At 30.7% G+C, this 14505-nt stretch overlaps 1 protein-coding gene across 1 annotated transcript; it reads right to left on the bottom strand.

Annotated features, from left to right (window-relative positions):
- Positions 1 to 8830: 8830 nt before the first annotated feature.
- On the bottom strand, positions 8831 to 11363 carry LOC131632907 (GDSL esterase/lipase At5g03610-like). The gene is made up of 4 exons (XM_058903628.1): positions 11154 to 11363; positions 10826 to 11020; positions 9662 to 9936; positions 8831 to 9561 (listed from the first exon to the last, which is right to left on the bottom strand). The coding sequence occupies exons 1-4, from the start codon at positions 11215 to 11217 to the stop codon at positions 9046 to 9048; spliced, it is 1050 nt and encodes a 349-aa protein (XP_058759611.1). The 5' UTR covers positions 11218 to 11363; the 3' UTR covers positions 8831 to 9045.
- Positions 11364 to 14505: the final 3142 nt, after the last annotated feature.

The raw sequence follows: 14505 nt of genomic DNA, 5'->3' as shown, positions 1-14505 counted from the left end.
AAAATATTTTTTTTAAAATATTTGAATGTATTTAAATTAATTTTTTTGATGAATGGATATCCATCCATTAAAATGATGTTAATTGATGGATTGAACGAATTTTTTACTTAATGGATAGATTGGATTGGATATTTTTAAATAAGTTTTAATGAATTTTTAATGGACTAATGGATTGTTTTGATCCATCCATTAACAATCCAATCCATTTCCATCAAATCCATCCATTTTACCACCTCTAGTTAGTACAAGAGCTGATACCATCAGTATACATGATTAAGAAAAATATTTTTCTAGAAGAAATTGAAGAACAAGCATTTACAACTAGTTTTGCATTTGCTTGTTCAACGAGTGAAGTGTTTATAATGACATCAACTAATATTTTGGCTAAAATATGTAATTCTTGAGATCTGGGTGCCTAAAACAGGAAATTATGTTGAAGCCGTTGGTGAAACAGTTAAAGTCGTTGTTGAAACAGTTGAAGCAACAGGAAATTATGTTAAAGCCAAATTAAAGTTTAAGTACCCTCTGTGTAATATAGAAATATTAAGTGTTAGAATTGAATATTTAAACAACAACAACAACAGAGTTGTTGTATTTGTAGAAGATGCATCGATTGAAGAATGACAGATGCTTTTATTAATAACCTGTTTAGATTCAGAATATATGTATTTCAATGGCTATCATCATTACCCATGTTTTAATAAGTGCACTTTTTGTGGTATGACATGTGAACAGTGTCGTCCCGACAAACTGTTTCATGAAGTGGTGATGCCAAAAGACCGTCAAATAAGGCATGCTTGAAACTTTGAAGAGTTCTATACTGATAGAGGAAACTAACTTGAGCAACTATTAGACTTCATTGTTCCTATAATCCAGATGCATAAGTTTCAACAATTAGAGTCAGATGCGCCTCCTAACCAGATTAATGGGTTTCCTCCTGATTCAAGATTCTTAGGTAACCCTATTTATAATTAAAAAGGAGAGGTGGTAGGTATCTACGCGGTCAAATCTGAGAATGGTTCTTGTTGCTATTCATGCTCTCATGCTTATAAATATTGTGAAAGAATTCTTAGGTTATAGGCAAAAACAAATTTATCTGATTTGCCGTCGATGATGTTGTTACTTCTTATTATTACTTCTTACTTCTTATTATGATCTAAATTGTAATTGTTCTATTTAGCTCATAATATAACAAGTACCATTGATTGTAGTATCCTTGGTATGGAAGTTTTAGAAACTGTATATACTTTTTCTTTGAGTGAAGAAATGAGCCAAAATGAAAATACTAACCACACTTTCGTACATTATTATTAATTGGTTAGTACTAGTTGAAATGAAGAAATTCTCAATGTTGCTGCCTATTCAAGCCCAATAGTATGAGATTTTGACTTCCATCAGTTTCTTTGTCCAATGCTACTAGTATTTCCCGTTCATGTCATGATTAAGGTGTAACACATCTCAACATAAATAGAGACAACATATATGAATTAGTTCTTTTCTATTTTTTTCTTTAACTAGAAACAGGGTTGATTAGGAAATACGAAAAAACGTTTTTTTGGAAATATAAACAATTGACTTTTTCGAAAAACTAAAAATTTAGTATTTCAAAAATAAAATAAAAGCGAGTTTTCGAAAAAACAATAAAATCAAGTTTTTTCGGAAATTAAAAAAAAGAGGGTTTTTCAAAAATAAAAAAAAACAAGTTTTTTAGGAAAATAAAAATCGATATTTTTTGGAAATAGAAACAATCGAGTTTTTTTGGAAATACAAAAAGTCGAGTTTTTTTCAAAGAAACGAAAAAATTGAGTTATTTGGAAATTCAAAAAAATCAAGTTTTTATGAAAATTCAAGTTTTTCCGAAATACGAAAAAACAAGTTTTTCTGAAAATACGGAAAATCAATTTTTTTTTTGGAAATATGAAAAGTCGGTTTTCCAAAAAAAATCAAGTTTTTTTTAATGAAATATTGATCTATTTTTTAAAGTATAAAAAATATATTCTATGCAAAATATTTTTTTTAAAGAGTATTTGAATATATCTATATTCTTTTTTTGATAAACGGATATTCGTCTTATCCATCCATTTTGCCACCTCTAGTTAGTACAAGAGCTGATACCATAAATATACATGATTAAGAAAAATACTTTTCAGGGAGAAATTGAAGGACAAGCATTTACAACTTGTTTTGCATTTGCTAGTTGCTTGAGTGAAGTGTTGATAATGACATCGGCTAGTTTTTTTTTTGGCTAAAACATATGAAACTATTGAGGTCTGGGTGCCTGATACAGGAAATTATGTTGAAGCCGGTGGTGAAACAGTTGAAGCAGATGGTGAAACACTTGAAGCTGATGTTGTAACGGTTGAAGCAACAGTATATTATGTTGAAGCCAAATTGAAGTTTTAGTACCCTCTATGTAACATAGAAATATTAAGTGTTGGGATTGAATATTTAAACAACAACAATAGAGTTACTGTATTGGCAGAAGATGCATCGATTGTGTAAGGAGGGATGCTTTTACTAATAGCCTGCTAGATTCATAATATATGCATTTCAATGGTATTCTCATTAGCATTGTTTTAATAAGTACACTTTTGGTGGTATGACGTGTGAACAGTGTCGTCCCGACAAACGGTTTCATGAAATGGAGATGCCAAAATACTGTCAGATGTGGCATTCTTGGAACTTTGAAGGGTTCTGTACTCAAGGAGGAAACAAACTTGAGCAACTATTAGACTCCGTTGGGCCTATAATCCACATGCATAAGTTTCAACAATTAGAGTAAGATGCGCCTCTAAAACAGATTAATGAATTTCCTCCTGTTTCAAGATGCTTAGGTAGCCCTATTTATAATAAAAAATAGGATGTGGTAGGTATTTACACGGTCAAATCTGATAATGGTTATCCTGTTGCAATTTATGCTCTTATGCTTAAAAAATATTGTGAAAGAATTCCTATTTTAGAATCAAGGTTTGAGGCAAAAAAAAAATTATCTGATTTGTAATCGATGATGTTGTTACTTCTTATTATGATCTAAATTGTAATTATTCTATTTAGCTCATAATATAACAGTTCTATTGGTTGTAGTATCCTTGTTATGGAAGTTTTATAAACGGTATATACTTATTGGTTAAGTGAAGAAATGGGCCAATATTAAACTATTAACCACACTTTCGTATATTATTATTAATTGGTTAGCACTAGTTGAAATGAAGAAATTCTCAATGTTGCAGCCTATTAAAGTCCAATAGTACGGGATTCTGACTTCCATCAGTTTCTTTGTCAAATGCCACTAGTATTTCCCGTTCATGTCATGATTAAGGTGAAACACATCTCAACATAAACAGAGACAACATATATGAATTAGTTCTTTTCTATTTTTTTTCTTTTACTAGAAATAGGTTTGATTATGAAATACGAAAAATCGAGTTTTTTCGGAAATACAAACAATCGACTTTTTTGAAAAAAAAAACAAAAAAATCTAGTTTTTTCGAAAAACGGAAAAGCGAGTATTTCGAATATAAAAAAATATGTGTTTTAAAAAAAAATGAAAAAATCATGTTTTTTCGGAAATTCAAAAAACCGGGTTTTTCATAAATACACAAATTGAGTTTTTTCGATACACAAAAAATCAAGTTTTCCGGAAAAAAATTGAGTATTTTTGGAAAATCAAAAAAATTGAGTGTTATCGGAAAAAGAATTCAATTTTTTTGAAAAAACAGAAAATCAAGATAATAGAAAAAAACAAAATATCGAGTTTTTTTGGGAAATAGATAGAATCGAGTTTTTCAAAAATACAAAAAGTCGAGTTTTTTACAAAAACAAAAAATTGAGTTATTTGGAAATTAAAAAAAACCAAGTTTTTCATGAAAAATCTCGCTTTTTAGAAATGCGGAAAAACATGTTTTCCCAAAAATACGGAAAATCAATTTTTTTGGTAATAGGAAAAATCGATTTTCCAAAAACAAAAATTAAGTTTTTTTTCTGAAATATGAAATCTCGATTTTAATTTTGAAAATATAAAAAAAAAATTCTAGGCAAAATATTTTTTAAAAAAGTATTTGAATATATTTAAATTATTATTTTTGGATGAATGGATATCCATCCATTAAAATGATTGTTAACGGATGGATTGGATTTGGTATTTTTAAAGAAGTTTTAATAGAATGTTAATGGACTAATGAATTGTTTTGATCCATCCATTAACAATCCATATTCATTCAATACATTCATTTTCTTACCTCTAGTTAGTACAAATATTTGCAACTGGTTTTGGATTTGCCTGTTCAATACTTTTTAACTTGTTTTGCATTTGCCTGTTCAATGAGTAAATTGTTGATAATGACATTGGCTTGTTTTTTTTTTTGCTAAAACATATGAAACTATTGAGGTCAAGGTGCTTGAAATAGGAAATTTATGTTGAAGGCGATGGTGAAACAATTGAAGCCAATGGTGAAACAGTTAAAGTGAAGCAACAATATATTATGTTGAAGCCAAATTGATGTTTTAGTACCCTATGTGTAATATGGAAATATTTAGTAGTGTTGGGATTGAATATTTAAACAACAACAATAGAGTTGCTGTATTTGCAGAAGATGCATCGATTGAGTATGGAGGGATGATTTTACTAATAATCTGTTTAGATTCAGAATATATGTATTTCAATGGGTATTCTCATTATCATTGTTTTAATAAGTGCACTTTTGGTGGTATGACGTCTGAACAGTGTCGTCCCGACAAACTTTTTCAAGAAATGGAGATGCCAAAATACTGTCACATGTTGCATTATTGGAACTTTGAAGAGTTCTGTACTCATGGAGGAATCCAACTTGAGCGCCTATTAGACTCTGTTGAGCCTATAATCCAGATGCATAATTTTCAACAATTAGAGTCAGATGCGCCTCTAAACCAGATTAATGGATTTCCTCCTGATTCAAGATGCTTAGGTAGCCCTATTTATAATAAAAAATGGGAGGTGGTAGGTATTTACACGGTCAAATCTTAGAATGGTTATGGAAGTTTTATAAATTGTATATACTTATTGGTTGAGTGAAGAAATGGGCCAAAATGAAACTACTAACCACACTTTCATATATTATTATTAATTGGTTAGTACAAGTTGAAATGAAGAAATTCTCAATGTTGTAACCTATTTAGGTCCATTAGTACGGGATTTTGACTTCCATCAGTTTCTTTGTCTAATGCCACTGGTATTTCCTGATCATGTCATGATTAAGGTGTAACACATCTCAACATAAACAGAGATAACATATATGAATTAGTTCTTTTCTATTTTTTTTCTTTACTAGAAATAGGGTTGATTAGGAAATACAAAAAATCGAGTTTTTTTTTTCAGAAATACAAACAATCGACTTTTTCTAAAAAACATAAAATTTAGTTTTTTCGAAAAACGGAAAATCGAGTATTTCGAATATATAAAAAAGCAGGTTTTCAAAAAAATTTAAAAAAAAATCATGTTTTTTCGGAAATTCAAAAAACCAAGTTTTTCAAAAATACACAAATTGAGTTTTTTAGATACACAAAAAATTAAGTTTTTCGGAAAAAAATGGAGTAGTTTTGGAAAACAAAAAATTTGAGTTTTATAAGAAAAAAATTCAATTTTTTCGGAAAAACAAAAAATCAAGATAATAAAAAAAACAAAATATCGAGTTTTTTTGGGAAATAGAAACATTCAAGTTTTTCATTATAAAAAAGTCAAGTTTTTTACAAAAACAAAATATTGAGTTATTTGGAAATTAAAAAAATCAAGTTTTTTTGAAAAATCGTGTTTTTTAGAAATGCAGACAAAACAAGTTTTCCCAAAAATACGGAAAATCAATTTTTTTAAATAAATGAAAAATTTGTTTTCCAAAAACAAAAATCAAGTTTTTTTTCTTCTGAAATATGAGATATCGATTTTATTTTTGAAAATATAAAAAAAAAATTAGGCAAAGTATTTTTAAAAAAAAAGTATTTGAATATATTTAAATTTTTATGTTTGGATGAATGGATATCCATCCATTAAAATGATTGTTAATGGATTGATTGGATTTGATATTTTTAAAGAAGTTTTAATGGAATGTTAATGGACTAATGAATTGTTTTGATCCATCCATTGACAATTCATATCCATCCTATACATTCATTTTCCACCTCTAGTTAGTACAAGAGTTGATACCATCAGTATACATGATTAAGAAAAATACTTTTCAGGAAGAGATTGAAGGACAAGTATTTACAAATGTTTTTGCATGATTAAGAAAAATACTTTTCAGGAAGAGATTGAAGGACAAGTATTTACAAATGGTTTTGCATTTGCTTGTTCAATGAGTGAAGTGTTGATAATGACATCGGCTAGTTTTTTTTGGATAAAACATATGAAACTATTGAGATTTGGGTGCTTGAAACATGAAATTATGTTGAAGGCGATGGTGAAACAGTTGAAGCCAATGGTGAAATAGTTGAAGCTGATGTTGTAACGGTTGACGCAACAGTATATTATGTTGAAGCCATATTGATGTTTTAGTACCGTTTGTGTAATGTAAAAATATTAAGTGTTGTGATTGAATATTTAAACAACAACAACAGAGTTGCTGTATTTGCAGAAGATGCATCGATTGAGTTTTTTTTTTAAAAAGTCGGATTTTTTACAAACACAAAAAATTGAGTTATTTGGAAATTCAAAAAATCAAGTTTTTCTTTTGAAAAATCGTGTTTTCTAGAAATGCGGAAAAAAATGTTTTCCCAAAAATACGGAAAATTAATTTTTTTGAAAATTTGAAAAATCGGTTTTCCAAAAACAAAAATCAAGTTTTTTTTGAAAATATAAAAAAAAATTCTAGGAAAAATATTTTTAAAAAAATGTATTTGAATATATTTAATTTTTTTTCTGATGAATGGGTATCCATCCATTCAAATGATGTTAATGGATGGATTGGATTTGCTATTTGTAAAGAAGTTTTAATGGATTGTTAATGGACTAATGAATTGTTTTGATCTATCCATTAACAATCCAATCTATATCCGTCCAATATATTCATTTTTCCTTCAAGGTTACTGGAAAAACCTTTTTCAAATAGCTGAATAACACTCATCAGATTGCTCTTCATGCCAGGAACATACCATACATCCTTGATCGTAGCAACTTTGTTATTCTACAACTTCACTCTAGCATTTCCCATTCCTTCAACATTCAAATACTTATCATCAACACATCTGATCTTTGTCTTTCTACTAGAGACAAAATCAATAAGCTATTGCTTGTTTCTAGTTAGGTGATTTGAGCAGCCAGTGTCCACATACCACTAGTCTATCATGTTTTCACCTTCATTCTCAAATGCAATCAATAGCAAAGGTTCATTCTCTTAATCTCCTATGGCTATATTGACTTCTTCACACTTATTTTCTTTATTTGACCAGCAGTCAGAGGCGTGGCCAACTCTATTATAGTTGTAGCACTAAATCTTTCTTTTGTCAAACTTCTTCTTTCCCTTCTGATAATTCTTCTGTTTTTTTTCTTCTGAAGAAGAGGGTTATGACTTATGAACATTCTTTTTCATGTTCTCTAGCCATGCTTCCTTCTTGTTCTTCTTAACAAAAGAAGCCTTCAAAGTCTGTTTAGACTCCCTTTTAGAGTTTCTTTTAGTCAAACGCAACTCTTGTGCCTATAAACTACTCTAAAGTTTTTCAATTCTCATGGTGCTAGTGTCTTTAGAATGTTTTATGGCTACACCTATGTAATTAAACTAAGGAGTAATTAAGGGATTTGAGTACCTTCTCAATGATAACTTGTTCAGAGAGAGTTTCTCCAAAAGCCTTCATCTCATTCGTGATCAGAGTCACTCTGGAGATGTAATTTGGTACCTTATCATTATTCTTCATGTTGAGATTCTCGTATTGCTTGCGCAGAGACTACAACTTTAACCTCTTCACTGATGTGTCACTGTCATAGCATCGCACTAGTATATCCCAAATAGCTTTTAACGTCGTCGCATCGAGGATCTTCTCAAACACCTTTGTATCCACTCAATGATGGATATAGAACAATTTCTTTTGATCCTTTTCCCCATTTCATGTTGCGCGTTTCTTTGCGCTTCTGTTGCATCTGGTGCAACCACCGTGTAACCGACATTGCCAAGATCAAAAATATCTTGAGGTTCAAACAACACACGCATATAAATCGACCAATGATTCCAATTCTATCTGTCGAATACCATAAGCTTGTGTTCAAGCTACCATTTTCGTTGTTCTTCTTCAATCTTGTGCAAATCACTCAAATCTCACAAACAATAGTGTTTCCCAATCTCGCAGAATCAAGAAATGTGATTCTTCTCCGATTTCAATCAACAATTCAATGTGAATTTGAAGAACAAAATCAATCACACACCTCAGGTAACTCGTGTTTCCCTAAACCAGAAATGGAGCTCTAGATACCAATTTATTGGAGTTCGCACCTCCATTGAAGCACAAGATGAGGAAGATGAAGATGAAAGAAAGAGAGAGAAGAAAGAGTGTAACAAACTTTGTAACAAACTTTCTCAAAATGAAAAAACGGTTACCGTCACTACCAAACTGAAAGTGATTCGGTTTATATACTACAACTTAAATTCAAATGCATCTCAAATTAAAGCTAAATGTAACCCTAAATAAAATACAAATACAACTACAAAGCTGAATTTGAATTACAACTAACAAAAATAAGTTTCATGAAATTTAATTTTTTAAGAAAGAGAATAAAGAGTTAATTGCAGCTAATTTTTTTAAAAAAATACTTTTCTTTTCTGCTGCTCACAATAAGTTCTAGGTTAGATCTACATCACTTGTTGGTGTAACATACATAAATAATAATTCTCATTATCCAGGGGATTTTATATAAGCCCAATATGTTTACAAAGAGAGACACAAATCTAACACATGAAATAGTTACAACTTACAAAGAAGTCGAATTTAAGTATAAATCAACAAATTAATGAAAAGACAGGTGACTTATTAAACAAGAAATTACAAAAGGATTCAAATATATGGCGCAAGCATACATAGCTCATATATCTAGTATAAAATTTGATGAAGACTTTTAATCTTCAAGTCATTAAACACAGCATTCCAACCTGCTTGTGATGGGTGCGACCGATCCCAAAAGAAAGTAGATTCCGGATTTTCACAAACCAAATATTTCTTCACATTATTCTCATCTACGCTTCCACAATAATACTCACTGCTTACTCCAAAACAACATGGCTTCAAACGTTCCTTGATGTTATGTCTCGAAGGGTTATTCAACACAGACGTAAAACTGTCGAAAATATCCAGAATCTTAAAGGTGGTGTGATCCTTGGTTTCTTGGTTCAACTTTGTCACTGATTGGTTCAACAGGTTGTTGTGGAGAGCTACAAGAGTATTAGATGTGTTGTCACAACTTTGGAATGATGTTTGAGCAGTGGAACTAGGAAGACAGCCAAGAGGTTGTAAAGCACCAACAACAATTCTCTTAAACCCTAAGCTATGGAGATGAACCAAATTGGTGGTGGTTTGTTTAACCACTGAGGCAATGAAAGATGGCAAACCCTAAATTTTTTTAACAAAGTAATTTTATTATATATTTATCATTATCCTATAATAATAATAATAATATGATATATTATGAGTTTAAAGTGAAATAATTTACCTGAAGAGAACCATTTGTGGCCAAGTAATGACTGTAGTCATTTCCAGCAACAGATACATAAGCAATAGATTTGATGATATCTGATTGAGTATAAACATTTTGTTGAACAAGTTGGTTGAAGGAATCAATTTGAATAGTCATATTTGGACCTGAAATGGATGTATCAAATACACCTGTGCCACCATATGCAAAGTTCATCCCATACATCAAATAATTCTTAGGTACTATTTTTTTGAATTTGTGGGGAATTGGTGATCTCAATCCCAAATACTTAGCTGCACCACATGTAGAAATTTATAATATTATTAGTTAAATATAATATTTACCAAAAGAGTGTATAATAAGGGTTGGAGTTGGTATATGATAGTATAAACTATGTGAATTAATTAATTTAATTGCAAATCTCATGGCAATAAAAAAATGTCACAAATCTTCCAACTACGTCAAAAATCTTTCAACTACTTCAATAAAAAACTATTCACTTGCCTAATTATTACTCTATCTCTCAAAACTCTAATTTCTTTTAAAGTTTTTTCCTATGTTGCAATGCAATTGAATACTGCACATATTAATTAAATTGGATTAATAACAAGATAGTTCATTGTTAATGTTATTGTTAGTTATATGAGTTCTCATATAACAATATCTTTTCATAATTTAGTATATTTTTTATTACCTTTTTTATTCATAAGTCGCTCAAGAACTATAGACGGTCTTTCTATGATCTGGCATTCAATAATATAATCGTTACCAAAATCTTAAAAATGATACCGTTTCGTCAGGTTCGTTGACTAGTGTTAAATATGTGAAAGATATAACTATTTTTTTTTAAATTTAGAAATGATATTTTAGTAGATCTATGAAAATTCTTATAATATATATATATATATATATATATATATATATATATATATATATATATATATATATATATATATATATATATATATATATATATATATATATATGTTTTGAGAAACCTATTCTTTACTTAAGCCAATGTCAAATGGATTATGGGTGGTTTCAATAGACGGCCTTTTTTTCGGTTCTGAATCTTTTAATACCATAAGATTTAATTGTTGTTGTAATAAAATATACGATCGATTATAATATTTCCATTGACAATGATATTTTGATAGAGAGAGGGAGGTTGAACTAATTTACCAATAAAGTCAGATAAGACTCTTCCATCGGAGAATCTTCCGGCGGGTTTTCCGGGAAAGGTTATGCCATAAGGTTTTTTCCATGAACCAAGATCACTTTTTGGAGTGTTGCCGGCATCAACATAGGAGTCTCCAAAAATAAACAATTCTTTTGAAGGATGATGTTTGTGGTGACGACTAGCCTCAGCTTTTAGCCCTAGCAATGAACAATAAAATGTACCATTAGTTTAAGTTTTTGATTAACTTGAAACAAAATCAATGGTTAATGTTAAAGTAGATCATATATGTTGATTATATATAAATATAAGTAGATTCATAATCATACGTACCTGAGAGATATACAAGTAGTAGAGAGTAACTTAAGAGGATGAAAAGTTGTTTGTGTGAGTCCATAAGATTGAAAAAGGAAATGATCAAGGAGAGAGTAAAGTGTAATGATTATTTTGAGAAAGAGAAGAGAAAATATATGATGGCATGAACAATGGATGCTGAGAGTTGAGAGAAGGAATATAAGGATAGGTTTTGAGAGAACTAAGTGATTATATAGTCAAAGGAAAGACATGGCCAAAAATTGGGTGTTGGGAATTGGCATAAAAAAGGAATAATTAATGTTTGATTTTGTCATTGGATTTGGACAGCTTAACGAAAACAATGTCAATGGATGATTATTATTATGATCAAGGATGATAATTTTATCCACTTTCTATTAGATACCTGGAAAAAAAAAACTACAACAAACAGAAGAAGAATCTATATCGAATAGAATAAAAATCCATAAAATGAGTACGCGCCGGCGTAATTACGTGTAAAATAAGCGGACATGAGTACTTTAGTATCCACTCTCTCATACATGTATAATGCATATTTTTATATTTTTATGTATATTAAAAATACATTACTATTACACTATACTATTATGGAAATAACTTTTTCTCTTTGGTTGGAAAATAAATTTTACCTTTATTGGCGGCCGAAATAATGTACTAATTTTTTGTTAGGACCATTTGCAAAGATTTAAAAAACTAGAAAGCAAGACACTTTTCTCCTTGACTATACCGGCCAATCGAAAGGAAAAATAACACTTGTCTTAAGTTTAATTTTCCACAGCAACATTTTTGTATTTTCAAAATGACAAGTTAGAATATAATTGGGACACTTTTCCCTTGGTAAAAATGAGAACCGTGGTGGAAAATTGTAAAGCACAACTTTTTCTCTCGGTTGGAACTTTTAAACGAGGGGATAAGTGTAAGGAGATCAATTTTCTCCTCTTCCAACCTAGGAAAAATTCATTATTTTTTTTAAAATATAGTTTTTCTAATTTTACATATTTTTCATTATAACTTGTATTTTTATGAAACATAACCTAAATGGAAATTTTAATATCACATTTTTTAATACATTTTTGTGAAACTGAACCTAAATGACACATTTATGAAACAAAACTATACATTATCTATCAAAATGACACATATTTTGTACTTACATTATATGCATTATTTACATCATTTTCAAAATGATATACATTATATCAAATGGTTAAGAAACAAGGAAATAACCAACCAGCCGATTCGACGTGTATATGACTCATAAAATTCAAGGAAACTAGTTGTTCAACATGAATAGATGTCATATAAGGTTTTTTTTTCCTGTGAATGATGTATGGTCGTTTAACATATATAAGTTGAACGAAATGTAAAAACACTTAGAAATAATAACAAACTATTATGTTGTTAAAAATATTAATATCTAATTGATGACACTCAGTCATTACTTATATTTCATCGAGAAATCAAACAAAAATCAGTCAAAGATGGGCATATATGAAGTATAAAGGCTAAGAAAGATGCAAAAATTATTAAGTATGAAGAAGTAGGGGCTTGGTGAAAATTGGAGGAAAAAGGAGCAAAAACGCAAAAGTGACTGTAATAATCACATAGGGCATCACTCGCCTTCGCGCTCATTATAAAAAGTGGCTTAGTAGCATTGTGCGCACGATAGCTTCCATAACGCACACGAGGTCATTTTTCTAGGTTTTTCTAACGCATTCTAACCCAATTTGACACCTTTAAAAGCAGGCTTTTGGTATCTGGTGAAGGGTTTTGTGAATTTTGACTGAATGGAACTTAGAAAGATCTGGAAGACAAATTTCTTCAAAGATTCTTCACTACCACATAGTTCGCTGAAAGAAGAGTTGAAATCACTAATTTTGAGCAGCAAGTGAATCTCTTGATGATTCCTGGGAAAGATTTAAATAGTTATTTTGCAGGTGTTCAAATCACAATATGAGCAGGATGGAACAAATGCAAAATTTCAACAAAGGGATCAGGAGTCAAATATATATGCTCTTGGATGCTTCTGTGGGAGGCACAATCAAAACTATGACTGAAGCACTGGTCAAAGACTTAATTGAAATGATGTGCTTAGACAAATATTGTTTGACAAATGAAAGAGCAGTCAAAGCCAAAGCTACAGGTACACCAAAAGGTATGTTAATTTTAAATACTCATACTGCATTACTAGCACAAACTAAATTATTAAATAAAAAGCTAGCTGAAAGCAGCTTGAATTAGACTAACGTGACTTAGGTACAAGTATTAAAATGTAATTTTTATGGAAAGGGACATGTGTCGCACGCTCGCGAAAAATGAACAGAGTCGCCACCAATATATTTATCCCATAAGGGAAAGGAATATCAGGAAACCTAGGAAAGGAAGGAACAGGGTCTTGCGACCAGAGAATCAAGGTACGGGAGTCGGTTACGCGAGGGGAAGGTATTAGCACCCCTCGCGCCCATCGTACTCGATGGTATCCACCTATGTTTGTTTCTATCTAAAGGGTGTATAGCTATGTCTATGTCTAAATGCGAAATGAATGCAAAATGTAGGGAAAACAAAGAATTGTACTCGCACGGGCCCTACCCCGCTGCCTACGTATCCTTTTCAGGAATCAGAGTTACCGTAGCTCGGCTAAAGATTTTCTGTTTGTTTTTGTGTTTTTTAGTTGGGCGGAGTTAACGCTCGCGCTCTTGCATAAGGGGACAGCCTAGGATGCAATGGAGCGGAGATAACAATGCCCTTAAGAAAAAAGGGAAGAGAGAGAGAATTGGTTTGTATCTTTTAAGGGTAATTCCATGATGACGAAGACCCACTACAAGGCTTCGCATCACTTCCTTACTTTGTTTTAAATCTGACCATTTATTAGGTGTTTTGAAGTGTTTTTGGTTGGTGTTTTTTATGGGGATTTTAATTTTGTGACTTAGATCATACCAAAAAGAGTTTTGTTTTGCACATTTAGAGAACGCGCATCGAGGCCTACGCCACAATCGTTTCTCCAAAGAGCGGTTAAGAAATACATCGAGGCCTCACACCTCAATCATTTCTTTTCCGCTAAGTAACAGAGATAAAAAGAAGTTCGTTTGTGAATATTTAGAGAATGCACATCGAGGCCTACGCCACAATCGTTTCTCTAAATAACGGATAAGAAATACATCGAGGCTTCACACCTCAATCATTTCTTCTCCGCTAAGTAGGAAAGAACATACATCGAGGCCTACGCCTCAATCATTTCTTTCCTACCATGAAATAAAGCAACGGTATGATCTTCATCGATTTTTTATTAAGTATTTTAAAAGTTGAAAAGAAAAAGAATGCAAACGGGAACTAATCCTATTTCTAATCTAAG

The sequence above is a fragment of the Vicia villosa genome, unplaced genomic scaffold (assembly GCF_029867415.1).
Source record: "Vicia villosa cultivar HV-30 ecotype Madison, WI unplaced genomic scaffold, Vvil1.0 ctg.001049F_1_1, whole genome shotgun sequence".
NCBI lineage: Eukaryota > Viridiplantae > Streptophyta > Magnoliopsida > Fabales > Fabaceae > Vicia > Vicia villosa.
This window is presented reverse-complemented; position numbering and strand designations above follow the sequence as displayed.